Consider the following 18,865-nt stretch of genomic DNA (forward strand, 5'->3'; position numbering starts at 1 on the left):
TTTGTAGGCCTGTTCAGGACAGCGCCCTTTGCTCTGGGCTCCTCTGTCACTGGCACATGATTCCGTGATGCCCCGCACGTGGCTCCTGGCCCACCAGCCACACCAGGCTTGTCTCCTTGTCTGGCCTTGGTGTTTGCTGTTCCCTGGACTTGCTGCGCTTTCCCCTGATCTTCACATGCCGAGTTCCTCCTCTCATCCAGGGCTTTGTTCAGATGCCACCTTCTCAGACAGGCCTTCTCAGGCCAGCTGGGCTAAACTCGTTTTCCTGCCAGTCAGTCACCCTGTGTCTTGTATCCAAGCTGCGTCAATGTCTTCCCAGAACCTGGTTTTCACTACTTGAGATCACCTGTGGGCTCGTGATCTATGGCGGCACAGCAGTCTACCCTAGCACTTGGTGGCTTAAGCAAGAGCCATTTCATTGTATTTCTCCAACTTGTGGGTCAGATATGCGGGCAAGGTTGCCTGGTGCCCCGACTGGAGTGTTTGGAAGATTGTGTTCAGCCAAGCCTGGAGACAGAAGTGCCTACACATCACAGCTCTGGCATGGAGCCCATGGGGCTGTTGACTTCATACAGAGGCCCAGGTGGAAACCACAAGGCTTCTTATGACCAAGCCTCAGAAGTCCCAGAGTGTTCTTTCTGCACATTCTGTTGGTCAAGCTAGTCACAAGCCCAGATCAGAATTAAGTTCATAGCGTGTAGGCCTCATCTCTTATACAAGGACTGGAAAAGAATCTGTGGCTGTGTATTGGTCAACTATGCATTATAGTTTATTTTATTTTTGGCTGTACTGGGTCTACATTGCTTCATGCAGGCTTTCTCAAGTTGCAGTGAGCAGGTGCTACTCACCTTGCGGTGGTGTCTCTTGTTGCAGAGCACTGGCTGTAGGGCATTTGGGCTTCAGTAGTTACAGAGCAAGGGCCTAGCTGCCCTGGGGCATGTGATATCTTCTAAGACAGGAGTCAAACCTGTGTCCCCTGCATTGGCAGGCAGATTCTTAACCACTGGGCCACCAGCACAGTCCCCAGTCCACTACAAAAAAAAAAAAGGTTTATTATCTGTCCCCTTTGTTTACAGTATGAACTCCTTGAAGGCAGGTTCTTCCTCTCCTGTCACATTGCATCCCCAGCACCCAGAATATGGTGATAGATACTGTAAATACCTGCTGAATGTCTATAAGAATGAAATAATGAATGAATGAAAAGGTAAAGGGATGAAAAACTGAATGAATGTTTACATCCCCCTCTGGTATGTAAACTTCCTGAAAACAAGAGTCTGATGTTTTCATCTTTGCATCCTCATAAATACAGGCTGTACACTATTAGATGCTCAGAATATATATTTATCAAATAAATGGAGGCATTTAAACTGTTATCATTAAAAGAGTTAAGAGAGTTATTCTCAGCACATATATAGGTGTTGAGTATTAGTAGCTGCTATGAACAAATTAATAATGCCGTATACATAGTAAAATCAGTTTATGTATTTAATAAACAAGCAAAATGGACCAGATCTCCACTCCCTTGTTATTGTTCAGTCGCTCAGTCATGCCCAACTCTTCGCGACCCCAGGGACTGCAACACACCAGGCTTCCTTCAACTTCACTATCTCCTGGGGTTTGCTCAAACTCATGTCTATTGAGTTGATGATGCCACTTCCTTGACATCTTGCCTTTTCCCTTTCTCTCTGAAGGCTGCAGAAGGGCCTGTCTAATGGAAGGCATTAGCCAGTACCACTCCAGGGCCCCCAAGTCCCCTCATCTCTGGGTTGGGGTGGAGCCTTGTCCTTGCCTCCACACCTTTCCCCTCCCTGATAGCCAAGACTCACTCACTTTGAGGTCATTAATGTGGGGGCTGAGATGGTCATCTGAGCCTCTCAGATGGCTGAATTCTGATTCCCAGCAGCTCTCCAGGAAGATCAAGTGAGATTACAGGTCTCTTAACATTCTGCCCTTGGGTGAGAGCCTGCTTACAGTTATGGCTGGACGCCCTGGGTTGAACCCTGAGAGGGAGTTGGCATCTGATATGCCAGGAAGGGAAGGGTGCCCTCGCCAGGTGGCCCCACATACACATGCATAGAGTTCCTTGCTGGTGAGCAAAGGTAGGACCTGGCGGCTGGTGTTTGAGCCGTGGTCGGAGGACTCAGCTCAAGGGTCAAGCCCTATAAGCTGGTCCTCCTATTTCACTCCGTGGCCTGGAACAACTCCTCGCTTTCTTCAGAGCCTCAGTTTTCTCATCTGTGAAATGAGACTGATCCCCAAAATTTCTTCATTTCTGTGTTTTTGTTCTCCTCTCTCTGTTTTTATGGGGCTCCCCTGATGATTCAGCAAATAAAGAATCTACCTGCAATGCAGGAGACACAGGAGACCCGAGTTCGATCTCTGGGTCAAGAAGATCCCCTGGTGGAGGAAATGGCAACCCACTCCAGTATTCTTGCCAGGAGAATTCCATGGACTAAGAGCCTGGCGGGCTACAGTTCATAGGATCACAAAGAGTTGGATACAACTGAGCAACTAAGCACATGTTTTTATAATGTAGAGAAACATTCCAAGTTCAAGAAAGCTCTGTAATAGCCAAAGGTGACTAATAAGGAATAACTATATAAAATTCATGCTGGTCTCCTTGGTGTATTGGGGTCTTTAATTTTTAAAAAAAAATTTTTCTCAGAGTCCTCCCTGTTCCATGGATTTTAAGACCCCTGGTTCTGGACAGTACTAAGTTTTACTCCTTCCCCAAACCCCAAGGAGCACTGACTGCCGTTCGGGTAAAACAAGTGCCATAGAACACCTCACAGCTTGGAGTAAGTTTTATTATTGGGCATTTATTGGAAACATCAAGGTGATATTTGGAAGATCCTTCCTTTTCCTTCTTCCTTGCTAAAAATAAAGTTCTCCATGGCCATTAATTTTAGTGAAATTCAAGTTCCAGTGACAGTGTTTTAAAAATATAGGTTTTATTTAAACTTCACCAATCTGGGACAAGAATTTTTCAGAGGAAAAGGCTGGCTTACTTCTTCTGCTCTGGCTGATTCTGGGGTGATACACTCACCCGTTTGGTCCCCAGACTGGCCAAATTTAAGGAACAAATCAGGAAACAGGAGTTTTCCATCTTAGGGGACATAATCTAACATGGGACAGTTTTAGGTATGAGAACTTCACCCTCATGGAAGCAGTTAATAGTTTTGAGAATTTACCATGTGCCAGATACTGTGTTAAGTGATCCTAGATATTATCATAATAGTAATTAAAAACAATACTTCCAGGAAAATGGGGCTCCATGAAGTTAAAGAACTAGCCCATGTTCATACAGTTGGTCAAAGAACTGGAATTGAAATCCAAATTGTCTGCCTTCGAGACCAATGCTTTCCATAGGCCTGTGCCTCCCATTCTTCTTGTGTTGGCTATTTCTGACTATTTTCTTACAGAAGATGCTGTAACCACAGTCTTGCTGTGTTGTTATATAATCCTTTAGTTCTTTAATAGTTTTAAACTGTTTTCAGAGATTTTTATCTCGCCGGTGTCTTGTCTTTCCATGATCTTAACGGTGCCTTTCAAAGAGTTCTTCATTTTAACAAAGCGCAACTTACTTGCTTTTGATGATGGATTATACTTTTGGTGTCATATCTAAGAAATCTTTGTCTAACTCAAGATGACAAAGCCTTTCTCTTATATTTTCTCCTGGACATATTATAGTTTTAGGACTTGTATTTAGGTACATTGATCCACTTAGTCTTAATTTCCATATATCTTGTGAGATGTGGAATGAAGTTCTTTTTTTTACATATAGAGTTCCAATACCACTGGTTAAAGACTGTTGTATCTTTACTGAATCGCCTTTGTACCATATGTGATGATCTGTTGAGGGCACTCTGTTCTCATCATCTCTTTACTCTCTCTGTGTTAATGTCCCACTGTCATGATGGCTACAGCTTTGTAAGTCTCAAAGTCAGGTAGTATGAGTCCTTCAACTTTGTCCTCCTTTTTCAAAATCATCTTGGATATTCCAGTTTCTCCATTGTTTCTTTAGTTTTTAAGTATTCAAAGATATAAAACAGCATCTAGAGGTCTAAAGATAATTTAGAAATCAAAGTTAATAAAGAGTAGCACAGAAAATTTCCATAATCTAGCTTTATCAGGACATGAGGCCTTCTGGATATCACATTCCATTTGATTTGGTTAATCAAAAATTGTCATATCTATAGAGAGCAGATTTGTGGTTCCAAAGGGGAAAGGCTTGGTGGGGAAGGGAAGAATTAAGTGTTTGGGATTAGCAAATGAAAACTGTTATATGTACAATAATAGAAAAATAAGTCCCTACTGTATAGCACAGGGTACTACATTCAATATCCTGTGATAAACCATAGTGAAAATGAGATATATATATATAGATAGATATATATATAGATATATATATATATAATGAATGGGCTTCCCAAGTTGTACTGGTGGTAAAGAACCTGCCTGCCAGTGCAGGAGACATGAGACATAGGTTTGATCCCTGAGTTGGTAAGAACCCCTGGATTAGGACATGGCAACCCACTCCAGTATTCTTGCCTGGAGAATCCCATGGACAGAAGATCCTGGTGGGCTATAGTCCATAGGGTTGCAAACAGTCGGACACAACTGAAGTGACTTAGCATGCATATATAACTGAATCACCTTGTTGCAAAGCAGAAGTTAACACAACACTGTAAATCAACTCTACTTCAATAAAAATACTTTTAATTTGAAAATAATTATTATATCTATCTTACATTGACTACTGATTTTCAAAAAACTAGAATGTAAAAATTTATACCAACATTGTACTGGACACGATTTCAACTTTCATTGATGTTTCAGAAAATACCTTAGACCCTAGAGTATCTCAGTCATTGTAAGCATCAGTTCTCACTGTCCTAACAAAATGGGAAATTACTGATTAAAGAGAGCACATTTGGTTATATTGCTGCCTGCCATGGTATCTATGAATATTCTACTTTTGACTGTGGGACACTGTCTTTCAAATATCTGAAGTGTTACAACTGGCAGTTCTATGCATAGCATTCTGTCTCTTCCAATAAAGCATATTCGTATTTACTTTAAACTTGTTATCTGCTGGGAACCATGAGAAGTACTATTAATTAAGCCAGTTGATTTCTGATAATGTTAGCCATCACTGCCGTGGTATGACATTGAGCAGATAACTCGTCCTCCTTGGGCCTCTGTCTTCATTTGTAAAATTAAAGGTTTAGACTAGTTAACCTTGAGTGGTTCATACAACTCTAAAATTCTTTGACTCTTTTGTAGTATCTTTATTTTCTTAAAAATCACAACCCCTTAAAAGTAATTAAACAAAAACTCTTAATGGCAAAAAGCATTGTGGTAAGTCAGAAAATAGTGATCTTTTGATGCATCTCAGATTACCTAACCCCACTGCATGACCTTACTTCTAACTACAGCCAACTCTAAGCAATGAAGATGGCATTTATGGTTACTGGTGCTGTGATATTTAGTGGCCCATGAAATCCCCATATTCTGAGAAGCTGTAAGTGTCTCACGTCAAGGGAAGGATAAAGGAGAATGGTTGTAAGCCCAGACAGCTCCAGAACTTCAGAGTACTCCTAAGTTAGACTTTCAAAGGTACCTTCAAAGATTTTTAAGATATCTTCACTTAGAAATGGCAACCCACTCCAGTATTCTTGTCTGGAAAATTTCATGAACAGAGGAGCCTGGCAGGCTACAGTCCATGGGTCGCAAAGAGTTGGACATGACTCAGTGACTTTCACTGCACTTCACTTAATATTGAAACCAAGTGGACTTTAAATATCTACATTGGCTTTCCTATACCAGGGCATAGCATATATGACTGTGAACTCCAGTCATACTCTAGCTGATCATTGCTGTCCTAATAGAATGAGAAACTTAGAGAGTATGAAATTTACTAGAGAATGTAGAATGTAGATATGAATTTAAACTGATATAAGAAGTCTTTATTGAGCACTTACTGTGTACAAGATTCTGTGTCATGTACTTCCAATGCATTGTATCATTTAATACACACAACAATCTTGAAAAGTAGACATTACTGTCTTTTTATTATATATGAGGAAATGATGCACAGAGAGCTCCTGTTATTTGCCTTGGTGGCTCAGATGGTAAAGAATCTGCCTGCAATGCAGGAGACCTGGATTCAATCCCTGGGTCAGGAGGATCCCCTGGAGAAGGAACTAGCAACCCACTCCAGTATTTTTGCCTAGGAAACCCCATGGACAGAGAAGGCTGGCAGGCTATAGTCCATGAGATCGAAAAGAGTTGGACACAACTGAGCAACTAACACACACTCAGAGACAGTCTTCAATCCATATGTGTCTCAATCTAGAGCTTCCTGACTACCTCAGAGACCAGCTCTCAGAACTTGGCCAGCTTATTTAGAAAGTAAATGAATTTGTAGTATTAATTACAAGGATCTAGACCAAGAACACCAAGTACCGATGACTCACTCTTGGGTAAACTTGATGGAAGAAAGAGCTCATAGAAAGTGTCCTGAAAAATTGCTCTGAGTTACATGAATGAGGTGAAGGACATGAATTGGCCCAGGGAGAAAGGTGAGATCATGCTGAGGGAACAGACTCTCTGAGGCCACGAAGATACAAATGCATGAATTGTGCTTTCAGGAAGCAATATGCAGACTGCTCACTGCAGGGCAATAGCCAGAAACAAAGCTGATGTCATAGGGGTGAAAATTCAAGAGATTTCCCTTTATTATGCTATGCCCTGGCAATCCACTCTCAGTTCTTAAACACAAGAGGGAATATAATTAAAATTGCATTTGCTTTTACAATTTCTCCTACAACTCATGTAGGATACATATGGGCTTTTAAAGCATCAAGGAAAGTAAAGACAGAATTTCTTAGCAAAACATATTTGCTACCCAACAAGTGATTTTCAGGAGTGTGATGTAGCTTGCCTTACATCTTAGAGCCTTAATAGTCCAATGATGGGACCTGGAAGCAGATTTCACACAATTTTCAGAAATAAAGGCAACCAGCCCACTGCAGTTAAGCTAATAGCTCATTCCCATCACCCCTGGTTTTGTGCAGTGTACATACACGGGGCAGACGAGAGTGACAGATTCAAGTCAGGGGTGGGCAGTTAGAAAGCTCTCAACAATATGGATTAAATTGAGTTGAATTGAAGTTCACTTTCAGATAGCAATTGCTACTCCTGAGCAAGGGCTAATATGTTTGGTGAACTCTCATTGGTCCCTTCCATGATAAATCCACAAATGTTAACTGAATATCTGTCCACATTTTCTGAAGCATTCATCTTCTCTGTCTCTCTTTAACTCTCTTTTTAGTTCCAGAGACCTAATGACTTCTCACCCCCTTTCCGCTTTGGCACTGTGCCCAACGGCAGCACAGAGAGGAATATTCGCAATAACTATGCAGAAATGCATGCCTACATGGGGAAGTTCAACCAGAGAGGTGTCGATGATGCACTGCTCTCCCTGAAAACAGGGTAAGAACTGCTTCCAAGCTCAGAATCTTTGCTGTGTTGCTCACATTTCTTAAACATCCATGTAATAAGATGGACCGTCTTTGTTTGCCACACCAAGTTCAAGCAAAGAAGACTGCATTTGCATTTTGTGGGTCTCCAGGTTAAATTGATGGTATAATTCAGACCAGTGTATGGATATTCCACTGGTATGATTCACTTATATATATTTTCAACAATTTCTATTTTACTTGCATGAATGTAACAGTGAAATAAGAATGTAATAGATATAAAAGTCAAAGAGGAGAGTCAAGGCTCAAGTTCATGTGTTACACACAAAATAAAGACCTGACCTGAAAGTGAAATTGATTTTGGTGTCTTATGGACAAGGGAGAAAGAAACAATGAAAAGGGTGAAAGCTTTTAGATAACAAACAGTAAGAATATGTTAATTGATCTCCAATTCCAACAAAATTGGCACTCTTTGATCCAGCTCTATAATCTAGGGTGGATTGTTCATTCAAAAGAACTCACAAACTGCAAATATGTCGGCTTACATAATCTCAGCCATGGTGGTTCCTTCCCTCAGAAGCCACAGCTGTGGAATAAGACAGACAGTTGAGCATGAGAGTTGTTGGAGTTAAGGTCTCATAGCTGATTTCCTGTGTTGTAGGATGACTGACAGCCCGTAGACCTTCTGGTGGCTTCTGTTCGGAATGAGCCTCCCAGAGGCATGTTTACTTAAATACTGTTAGACTCTGTCTTATTGTTATAAAGCCACAGCAGATTTCAGAAGGTGGGATTTGAATTTGGGGGACAGATGACTCTGGGTTGTCTGGCCCCTGGTGCAATCACAGTTCTCAAGCCCTTCAGAGCTTTGACTTTCTGATAGACACACTTCTAAAGGATACTCACGGACCTTTGGAAAAAATGTGTTCTGCATTTTGTCATGCCAGAAAGGGCTTCTTTTTTCTTAAGGAGGGGTAAAGCTAACTGAACTGCACTTGAACAGTGCAGGTCATGATGCCTGGCTTTCTTTCTTGCAGACCTCTCTATTACCTATATGAATATATCTGAATTTCTTCTCCATTTATTGTGTTTAAATATTGACCTGTACCTTCCTGAACTTGCCCCTAGCCTTTCCCCACTCCCTGCCTACTTCTCCTTGCAAAGCACTGTACATACAAAGAGATTCTCATATGTTTGGGAACATGAGACATCTGAATTCTCCTGTATGTTGCATTGGCTGTGGTTTCATGCATTCGCTGTTGACCTGAGCCTATAATGTCACCACCCCCAGCAATTCTCTCCTCTCCTTGTGCTGCAAAACAAAATACTAAAACCTTTCTGACCGCCAAAATAGCATTGCCCATCCAGTGCTCCTCGTCCACCTACGCTTATCCCCACTCTGGACTGTAATGAACTGAGAAATGAAAAATGTTATGTAAGTCTAACCCATGCTATTTGTTGCTATCATTGTGATGGTTCCTTTTCATTATTTCTGTTATTATTTTTATTGATTCCTTTTTACTCCTTCTCCTTTTCAGACACAGCTTATGAGTTGGCTCCGGGCCCAACTAGCATTCTCATCATTCCCAACAGGAGGGAAAAAACTCCTCCTTTCAATCTGAAATCACAAAGAACCACCTGGGAGTTAGGCTTTAGCTTCTGGCTGAGTTCCACCTTGAGCTCTGCTTTGAACCAATTCTCCCCATAATCTGCTGGAGTCCTACTTCCTCCTCTTAATGGCCCCATAGGTAGTTTTGGACTCGAGTTCCTCCACTGGACTTGGTTTGTTTGCTCCTTTCTTGCACAGGAAACTGGATGCCTTCATCTACGATGCAGCCGTGCTGAACTACATGGCCGGTAGAGATGAGGGCTGCAAGCTGGTGACCATTGGCAGTGGGAAGGTCTTTGCCTCCACTGGTTATGGCATTGCCATCCAAAAAGACTCTGGATGGAAGCGCCAGGTGGACCTTGCTATCCTGCAGCTCTTCGGAGATGGTGAGTTAAAGAAAGGGAAAGTGTCTACTTGGCCTCTTCCTACAACCAGTCCAAAACATCAACTCTTCTTCCTTCCCCATCCCTCTAACCTCTGCATTTCCAGTAAAGCATTTCATAGTATGCTAGGACATTGGGTAGTATATGTTAGCTTTCTAAAGCTTCGTAATGAGGTTGTTGTTATTGTTCAGTGGCTTAGTCATGTCCGACTCGTTGCAGTCCCATGGACTGCAGCGCACCAGGCTTCCTTCTCCTTCACTATCTCCCAGAGTTTTGCTCAAACTCATGTCCATTGAGTCGGTGATGGATGCCATCCAACCATCTCATCCTCTGTTGTCCCCTTCTCCTCCTGCCTTCAATCTGTCCCAGCATCAGGGTCTTTTCTAATGAGTCAGTTATTCACATCTGGTGGCCAAAGTATTGAAGCTTCAGCATCAGTCCTTCCAATGATTATTCAGGGTTGATTTCCTATAGGATTAACTGGTTTGATCTCCTTGCAGTCCAAGGGACTCTTAAGAGTCTTCTCCAACACCATAATTCAGAAACATCAATTCTTTGGCACTCAGCCTTCTTTAGGGTCCAGCTCTCACATCCATACATGACTACTGGAAAAAACAGTAGCTTTGACTATACAGACCCCTTGCTCTGGTCCCAGAGAAAGGGCAAAGAAATCCATTCATGGCTATTTGCTCATCCTTCCCTCTGCTATTTTGCCTCTCCCAGTGGAAGAGATAGGAAGCAGGGCCAAGTCCTCAGAGACAGACACTGGAAGGTACTCACTCGCCAGAGTGATTCCTTGAAGAGACAACTTGCTTTGAGAAAACCTAATCTCTTTTTTTTATTTTGCTCACACCTTCCACATCCCACTTCACTTTATTGTCTAAAGGACCTCCTTCTCCTGTTAGTCTCACAGAAGCTAATCCTATTACAACGAGCAGCCTGACTGTACTTGGCCCCACAGGCCATCAACCCAGCAGTTCCCCCAGTTCTGTCTGCAGAATCTTTGCTGGTAAGGAGAAGATAACATAGCTGGATTGGCAGACTCCAGGTGAGGTCAGTTGTTCAGTTAGGAAAATCATCCAAGTTTGATTCAAGAAATGAGCAAAAAGTGATTTGATGAACATTGGAAAGAGGATGGGGTTCTAGGTGGAGGGTTCCAAGCCTTTTTAGTGTAAGAGCTTCTGTCACAGTAATGTAGCTATCACTTCAAGGCAATAACAGGGCCTCTGTCCACAAGAAAGAGCAGCAGTAGAGACAATTTGCAAAAGTTACCGGAGCTTCATGGGCTTTCCGGGGGATCAGATGGTAAAGAATCTGCCTGAAACGTGGTGGACCCAGGTTCAATCCCTGGGTTGGGAAGATCTCCTGAAGAAGGGAAAGGTAACCCACTCCATTATTCTTGCCTGGAGAATTCCATGAACATAGGAACTTGATGAGCTACAGTCCATGGGGTCGCAAAGAGTTGGACACGACTGAGCGACTAACACACACACACACACACACACACACACACACACCAGAGCTCCAGTCAGACTATGCAAACAGATTTCACGTTTTAAGCCAAACTGGCAATTTTCTTCATGAGATTTTCAGATTTTTGCTTCTCTAGAGTCAGATGCATTCTCAGGCTCATGGTTTCTTTTATTTTCCTCTTGCCTATGATTTCTACATTTCTAGTTCCTAGTATCCACTGAAGTGGATCAAGGTTGTTGTAACCTGGCATGACTTGAATTAATCAAAACTTCTCTAAGCAGCATTAAAAGGAGGCAGGTCCAAATTTGGTGGTCTCATTTTATTCCAGCTTCCTCCCTTTTCCTGTGAATATTTATGTTTTCAACAAGAGATCAGGAAGTCTGAGGGCCTCTAGGGAATCAATCAATCTCTCCACCAATTTGTCTCTGTCTCTCCTCCCCCAACTCGATCTGCTCTGCACATTTTTTGAGAGCAATTTTCTGAATCGCTTCTTCCATTATGTTGTTCCTCGCTGTCTACAAAAAAAAAATAAAACCTGTGCAAAGTGCTTAGTCTGATACTCAGGTGCTCAGCAATGTTTCATCAACCTTTTGTATTCAGCTTTTTTTTAACCAACTGTTATTGTTTTTGAATTGTTCTGCCAGCCTTTCCCAAATATGACTTGTGTTTTTCTCCTTCCTCCCCTTGATCATGCCATCTCTGATGCCTAGAGCCCCTTTTTGTACAATATCAATTAAAATTCACTCATTCACCATGCCCACCTCAAAATCCTACCTTCCTCGTGAAAACCCACTGGCCACCGCATCTACAAAATTACCCTGACTAATTCGGGAAGCTTTTGTTACATACAGCTTGTCATACTGATTGTTTATATACCCATTTACACTGGGTAGCTAGGGCTTACCTGGCTCAGACCGTAAAGAATCTTGCTGCTATGTAGGACACCCAGGTTCTGTCTCTGGGTCAGGAAGATCCCCTGAAGGAGGGTATGGCTGCCCACTCCAGTATTCTTACTTGGAGAATTCCATGGACAGAGGAGCTATAGTCCATGGGGTCTCAAAGAGTCTGACACAACTAAGCAACTAAAACTTTCACACATTCATACAGGGCACAGAGGTAATATCTTCTATCTTTGTATCATCTCTGGTACCCACATTGTGTTTTCATTGACCACTTGTTGAATAACGTGATAAGTTTAACAGTATTAATAAAATTACTAACTTTCTCTCTTGGTTTTCTTTATGTCTCTTCCCCTCTCTCTCATGTTTTCCTTTCTTTTCCCAACACCCCTCTCTCTCCCTCTCTTCTCTCCTTCCTGCCCGGCCCCCAGGGGAGATGGAGGAGCTGGAAGCTCTGTGGCTCACAGGCATCTGCCACAATGAGAAGAACGAGGTCATGAGTAGCCAGCTGGACATCGACAACATGGCGGGTGTCTTCTACATGCTGGGGGCAGCCATGGCTCTCAGCCTCATCACCTTCATCTGTGAACACCTTTTCTATTGGCAGTTCCGGCACTGCTTTATGGGTGTCTGTTCTGGCAAGCCTGGCATGGTCTTCTCCATCAGCAGAGTAAGTGGTTTGATTTAGGTGCCTGGAACTTGGGAAAGGAAGTTTAGCCTAGCGCCATGCAAAGCAGAGAGTCCAGAGGGGCACTAACTCCAGCCTGAGGCTGTGAAAGCAAGAAGCCACATCATGTACATTTCCCCAGGGGGTAGGATGACATCATTTCAAGTGGCTCAGAGAACAGGTGAAGCTGTTTTTCCTTTAAGAAATAGCTTTCTGTGTGGGGTTTGGGCATTTGGTTCTTAAAAAGAACTGGCAGATCTATCAAAATGAAACATTTGGCCTTTCCCCAGGTGCCTTTCATCACTATTAGTTAATTCTGCATAGGCTGGATTAATCATTTAATCCTTTTAAAAAATCACATTTCTGTATAAATCATGACATGTATCTCTCTTATTCTGACATGCAAATGTATATTGGTCGTTTCACCATCCCACTTTATATTTTAACCATGTATGCATTTGGAGCATTCAGGAGGAGCTTAACAGAACTTTCAAAAATAAGTCCTGACCTGTTAAGAAATTTACATTCCAGAAACTTCCTTAATTGGAGCAAGAGTATCACTCAAGTCCTTCTTTATTTAGTTCTCTTCTACATGACTAGTCCAAAGTGAGATTTGGAGCACAGTGTTGAATATGAATAAAGGGTCACAGGGAAGAGTTTTTGTTTTTTTTTTTTTTTTTTCTTTTCTTTACTTAAAAAAGCAGACTTTTTTATTTTGTTAATAAAGTTATGAGATTCATTCACGAGAAGTGAACTCAGATGTCCTCTTAGAATAGAGGTCTAGGCTTCAGATGTAACCAACTTTGTCTCTAATGGGGTTATGTAAGAAAATGGAGTACTCATTAAATTGTCCCATCTTTTGATCATTTTCCTATAGTATTTTAGTTCTAGAGAAAAATGTCCTCTCTGGCTGTGAGCTGCTTCAGGCCATTCAGTTACCTGGAAACAGGAGGCTGGGACTTGTGGTCCCTAAGCCACCTTTTTGTACCTCGTGGCGCTTCCCAAGACCCCAGACAGGGGGCTGGCCACAGCACAGGAAGCCTGTAGTAGAAATCCTATTTGTCGCCCCTCGACATAATCAATGGCTCTGAAGAGGACAAGTGCATTTTCTCTTGGCCGTAATCAAGAAGGGTCAGAAAGGAGAAGAAAGCAGGGGAACTCTCTATATTTTTTTAATGGGAGTATAATTGCTTTACAGTGTTGTGTTAGTTTCTGCTGTACAATGAAGTGAATCAGCTGTATGTACACATATATCCCCTCCCTCTTGAACCTCCCTCCCATCCCCACCCCTATCTCACTCCTCTCGGTCATCACAGAGCACTGAGCTGAGCTCCCTATGCTATACAGAAGCTTCCTACTAGCTACTTTACACATGGTAGTGTACATATCTTCTCTTCTGCGCTCAGTTATGTCTGACTCTTAGCAGCCCTATGGACTATAGCTCGCCAGGCTCCTCGTCCATGGGATTTTTCAGGCAAGCATACTGGAGTGGGTTGCTATTTCCTACTCGAGGAATCTTTCCAACCTAGGGATTGAAGCCGCATCTCTTGCATCTCCTGTATTGGCAGGCAGATTCTTTACCAGTGTGCCACCTGGGAAGCCCCTATTGTGTGTGTTTGTACATATATATTAATCTCCCAATTTTCTTGTAGATCTCTTATCTTGTGGCTGCCTCCAGGGCAGGGATGCTCATCTCATGCAAACCATCCTTCTTTCCCATCTAGCTGCCACTCTACCTTTGAATCTTCTCTCCTCTCATCCTCCTCCCTCAATAGGGACAGCCCCTTTCCAAATGAATTCCCCTTGTTTTAAAGACACTATTCAAACAACCTCTTCTGCAAAGACCTTCCCTTGCCAGGTGGAAAAGTTCCAAACATGTCCACCTTTCAAGGCAGGGAACTAGAGATTGGCAGGAGGTTGGCCTGACTTTAGACTTGAGCCCAAGCCTCTCCTTCTCCCAGACGGTGCTTTTTAGGGCTCTACACAAGAAGCTGCACACAGGGAATTCTCAATCAATACTAATGTTAAGATACTAGTTATTTATGATCACAGTGAGTGAGAAACTTGAAGAAAAAAAACAGGACCTAAAGAGAATAAAGGAGAGCATTCGACAAGGGGATTCTTTTTAAATTCATTTTATTGAAGTATAGTTGATTTCCAATATAAAATTTCACTGTACAGCAAAGTGATTCAATTATACATGTATATACATTCTTTTTCATATCTGTTTTACATTATGGCTATTTACAAGATATTTCATTTACAGGATATTGAATATGGTTCTGTGCTATACAGTAGGACTTTGTTGTTTATCCATGTTATATACACTAGTTTGCCTCTACCAACCCCAAACTCCCACCCCACCCCTCCTCAACCACTCCTCTCCAACAAGGGGATTCATGATTGCTATTTAGTCCTTAATATCTGTCCCAGGTCCTCCCTCCCACGGTGTAAGGCACAGCAGCAGAAATATCCTTCTTTGACCTCAAAGCTGCCTAATTGTCCTGTTGAATTTGGTTCATGCTTGGCTCAGGGAGAGAATTGCTCAGCTGTGATCTGATGATCAAAATCCTAAAAGCTGCTCAAAATTTGTCAGAGCTGGTAAAGAGTGGCAATTGTGAGCACCTGGGCTCCCCAGTCTTTACTGCCAGCCAGGGGTGACCAGCCAGGGCAGAACAGCCCCAACATCTGTAAAGCATTGCTGTTGATTTCCAGAAGGCTGACAGTGTTGTTTGCTATCAGTTGATATCATGGCCTCATTTCTGTGAGGCAAAAACCTAGTGTAGAAAGAAAAATCAGTACAAATCAGTTGCGGAATGAGGCATGAATCTCCTGAATGTCTTGTGATTCCAGACCATTTGCTTAGATCACTTGGTGTATGCAGTGAGGCCCCTTTTGGAGAGCCAAGCCTATCTAATCAGACCCCCAGCTCATGTTGCATTCTAAGTTGCTTCAGTCATGTCCGACTCTTTGTGACTCTATGAATAGTAGCCTGCCAGGCTCCTCTGTCCATGGGATTCTCCAGGCAGGAATAATGGAGAAGGTTGCCATTTCCTTCTCCAGGGGATCTTCCTGACCCAGGGATGGAACCCTTGTCTCTTGCATCTCCTGCAGTGGGAGGTAGGGTCTTTACCACTAGCCCCACGGGGAAAGCCCTAGGGTTCATGATGAGACTTGCTAAATGCTGGTGAATAAGGCAAGCAAATGGCAACCCACTACAGTGGGTTCTTGCCTGGAAAATCCCATGAACAGAGGATCCTGGCAGGCTACAGTCCATGGGGTCCCAAAGAGTCAAACACGACTGAAGGACTGAGCACAGCACAGCACAAGGCAGGCAAGCTTCTAGACACAGGTTTCTATGAGTCTATAAGACCATCTGTTTCATGTTTTCCTGGACTTATCTCAACCATTTACGCAGTTAGCAGGGGTAGGGATCCACTTGAGGGTCCCTTCCAGCCTCAGGAGAGACCTAACCCGTCTCATCCTCTCTGCAGGGTATCTACAGCTGCATCCATGGCGTGGCCATTGAGGAGCGCCAGTCCGTGATGAACTCCCCCACCGCCACCATGAACAACACGCACTCCAATATCCTGCGTCTGCTGCGCACGGCCAAGAACATGGCCAACCTGTCGGGTGTGAATGGCTCACCGCAGAGCGCCCTGGACTTCATCCGCCGCGAGTCGTCTGTCTATGACATCTCCGAGCACCGCCGCAGCTTCACGCACTCCGACTGCAAGTCCTACAACAACCCGCCCTGCGAGGAGAACCTGTTCAGTGACTACATCAGTGAGGTGGAAAGGACTTTCGGGAACCTGCAGCTCAAGGACAGCAACGTGTACCAGGACCACTACCACCACCACCACCGGCCCCACAGCATCGGCAGCGCCAGCTCCATAGATGGGCTCTACGACTGTGACAACCCGCCCTTCACCACGCAGCCCCGGGCCCTGGGCAAGAAGCCCCTGGACATTGGCCTCCCCTCGTCCAAGCACAGCCAGCTCGGCGACCTGTACGGCAAGTTCTCTTTCAAGAGTGACCGCTATGGCGGCCACGACGACCTGATCCGCTCCGACGTGTCGGACATCTCCACCCACACGGTCACCTACGGCAACATCGAGGGCAATGCGGCCAAGAGACGGAAGCAGCAGTACAAGGACAGCCTGAAGAAGCGTCCAGCCTCGGCCAAGTCCCGCCGCGAGTTCGACGAGATAGAGCTGGCCTACCGCCGCCGGCCGCCCCGCTCCCCAGACCACAAGCGCTACTTTCGGGACAAGGACGGGCTACGGGACTTCTACCTGGACCAGTTCCGTGCCAAGGAGACCTCGCCGCACTGGGAGCACGTGGACCTGACTGACCTCTATAAGGAGCGCGGCGAGGATTTCAAGCGCGACTCGGTGGGTGGCGGAGGGCCCTGTACCAACCGAGCTCATCACCTTAAGCACGGCACGGGCGACAAGCACGGCGGGGGGGTCGTCGGTGGGGTCCCGGCCCCCTGGGAGAAGAACCTGACCAACGTGGACTGGGAGGAGCGCCCTGGGGGCAACTTCTGCCGCAGCTGCCCATCCAAGCTGCACAACTACTCGACGACGACGGCAGCAACGGCAGTGGTGGCTGGCCAGAACTCAGGCAGGCCGGCCTGCATCCGCTGCGAGGCGTGCAAGAAGGCCGGCAACCTGTATGACATCAGCGAGGACAACTCGCTGCAGGAGTTGGATCAGCCGGCCGCCCCGGTGGCGGCCGTGACATCCGCCGCGTCTAAGTACCCGCAGAGCCCCACCAACTCCAAGGCGCAGAAGAAGCCCCGGAACAAGCTGCGGCGCCAACACTCCTACGACACGTTCGTGGACCTGCAGAAAGAAGAGGCTGCCCTGGCCCCGCGCAGCGTGAGCCTCAAGGACAAGGGCCGCTTCCTGGACGGCAGCCCCTACGCGCACATGTTCGAGATGCCGGCGGGCGAGAGCGCTTTCAGTGGCAGCAACGACGGCAAGGCGGCGGCGCCGGCCGCAGGACATCACCACCATGGCAATCCCGGCGGCGGCGGTGGCTACATGCTCAGCAAGTCACTCTACCCCGACCGGGTCACGCAGAACCCTTTCATCCCCACTTTTGGGGACGACCAGTGCTTGCTCCACGGCAGCAAATCCTACTTCTTCAGGCAGCCCACGGTGGCTGGTGCACCGAAGGCCAGGCCGGACTTCCGGGCCCTTGTGAGCAACAAGCCGGTGGTCTCGGCCCTGCACGGGGCTGTGCCGGGCCGCTTCCAGAAAGACATCTGTATAGGGAACCAGTCCAACCCCTGTGTGCCTAACAACAAAAACCCCAGGGCTTTCAATGGCTCCAGCAATGGGCATGTGTATGAGAAACTGTCTAGTATTGAGTCTGATGTCTGAGTGAGGGAAGAGAGAGGCCAAAGGTGCGTCCGGGAGGGTCTGGCTGTGGGCGTGTGGCACGCATGTCACAGAGGGCGAACGGGGGGTAAGGGGGTGAACTTGGTTCCCATTTGCTCCTTTCTTGTCGTTTTCATTTATTTTTGGGATCCTGGAGTTCTGATTCCTTCTGAGGGTGAGCCTGGTGACCAGCACCATCTCTGCTCCCTTTCCAGCACCCTCTTCCTACTTCCTCCTCCTTCCTGTCTGTCCATCCTCTCCCCTTTCCCAGTTCCCGCGAGAGGATACGGTAGGCTGCCGTTCCCAGTTCCGGAGAGTGGATACGTGGGCTGGCTCGTTCCGCTGGAGCTGAGAAGGCAGTGGCCGCAGGGCATCTTGCTCCTGGTGTGGAAGGACTCTTTGCCACCCGGTTGGAGTGAAGCCAAGGAGAAGCAGGAGGAGGCCACGGAGAAAGCAGGATACCTCTTGCTGAACTGATCTGTATGTGTAGGTGAGGAAGCAAAAGCATTCCCATAAGATCTATTAGCATACTGCCTGTGAATGAAAAAAGGCTTTTGCTAAATTCTTGTTGCTTAGATGGCATGTGTTTGGGGATCAGGCACCAAGCAGAGGGTGGGAAGCCTTGTGTGTTTATATATAAGCCAAAAAATAGTTTTCTCCAATTCCGTGGGACTTACTGATGGTGAACTGGAGTGAAGTCATTGACAGATGATGAAAGAATATTAGAGCAGTGTTTTGTGGTACATTAGAGGCAAAGAAGGAGGGACTGCCTGTGCATGTGTGTCTATATACACTTGCACACCTATTGTCTATACACACCTGTTGTCAGGGGCCTATTTGTGTAGAAGGCAACCTTGACCCCATAAAGCTGTTTCTTCAGTATCCCTAAGCAACAGGCTTTTTTTGGCTTGTGTACAAACAAAGATGGTCCTATGTTATCTGAATTATGGCTCTCTCTCCCCCTAC

The 18,865-nt window shown here is 45.1% G+C and overlaps 1 protein-coding gene across 3 annotated transcripts in view; it reads left to right on the top strand.

Annotated features, from left to right (window-relative positions):
- GRIN2B (glutamate ionotropic receptor NMDA type subunit 2B) overlaps nt 1–18,788 on the top strand; it is a 500,904-nt gene extending 482,116 nt beyond the window's left edge. For all 3 annotated transcript variants that reach the window (XM_070790049.1, XM_019961525.2, XM_070790052.1), the window contains 4 exons: nt 7,337–7,497; nt 9,289–9,476; nt 12,277–12,515; nt 16,007–18,788. In XM_070790049.1, the coding sequence (XP_070646150.1) occupies nt 7,337–7,497; nt 9,289–9,476; nt 12,277–12,515; nt 16,007–17,902 (2,484 nt within the window). In that variant the 3' untranslated portion in view covers nt 17,903–18,788. The remainder of the gene's footprint in view (nt 1–7,336; nt 7,498–9,288; nt 9,477–12,276; nt 12,516–16,006) is intronic.
- The last annotated feature ends 77 nt before the right edge of the window (nt 18,789–18,865 follow it).

This window comes from Bos indicus, chromosome 5, assembly GCF_029378745.1.
Source record: "Bos indicus isolate NIAB-ARS_2022 breed Sahiwal x Tharparkar chromosome 5, NIAB-ARS_B.indTharparkar_mat_pri_1.0, whole genome shotgun sequence".
Classification (NCBI taxonomy): Eukaryota; Metazoa; Chordata; class Mammalia; order Artiodactyla; family Bovidae; genus Bos; species Bos indicus.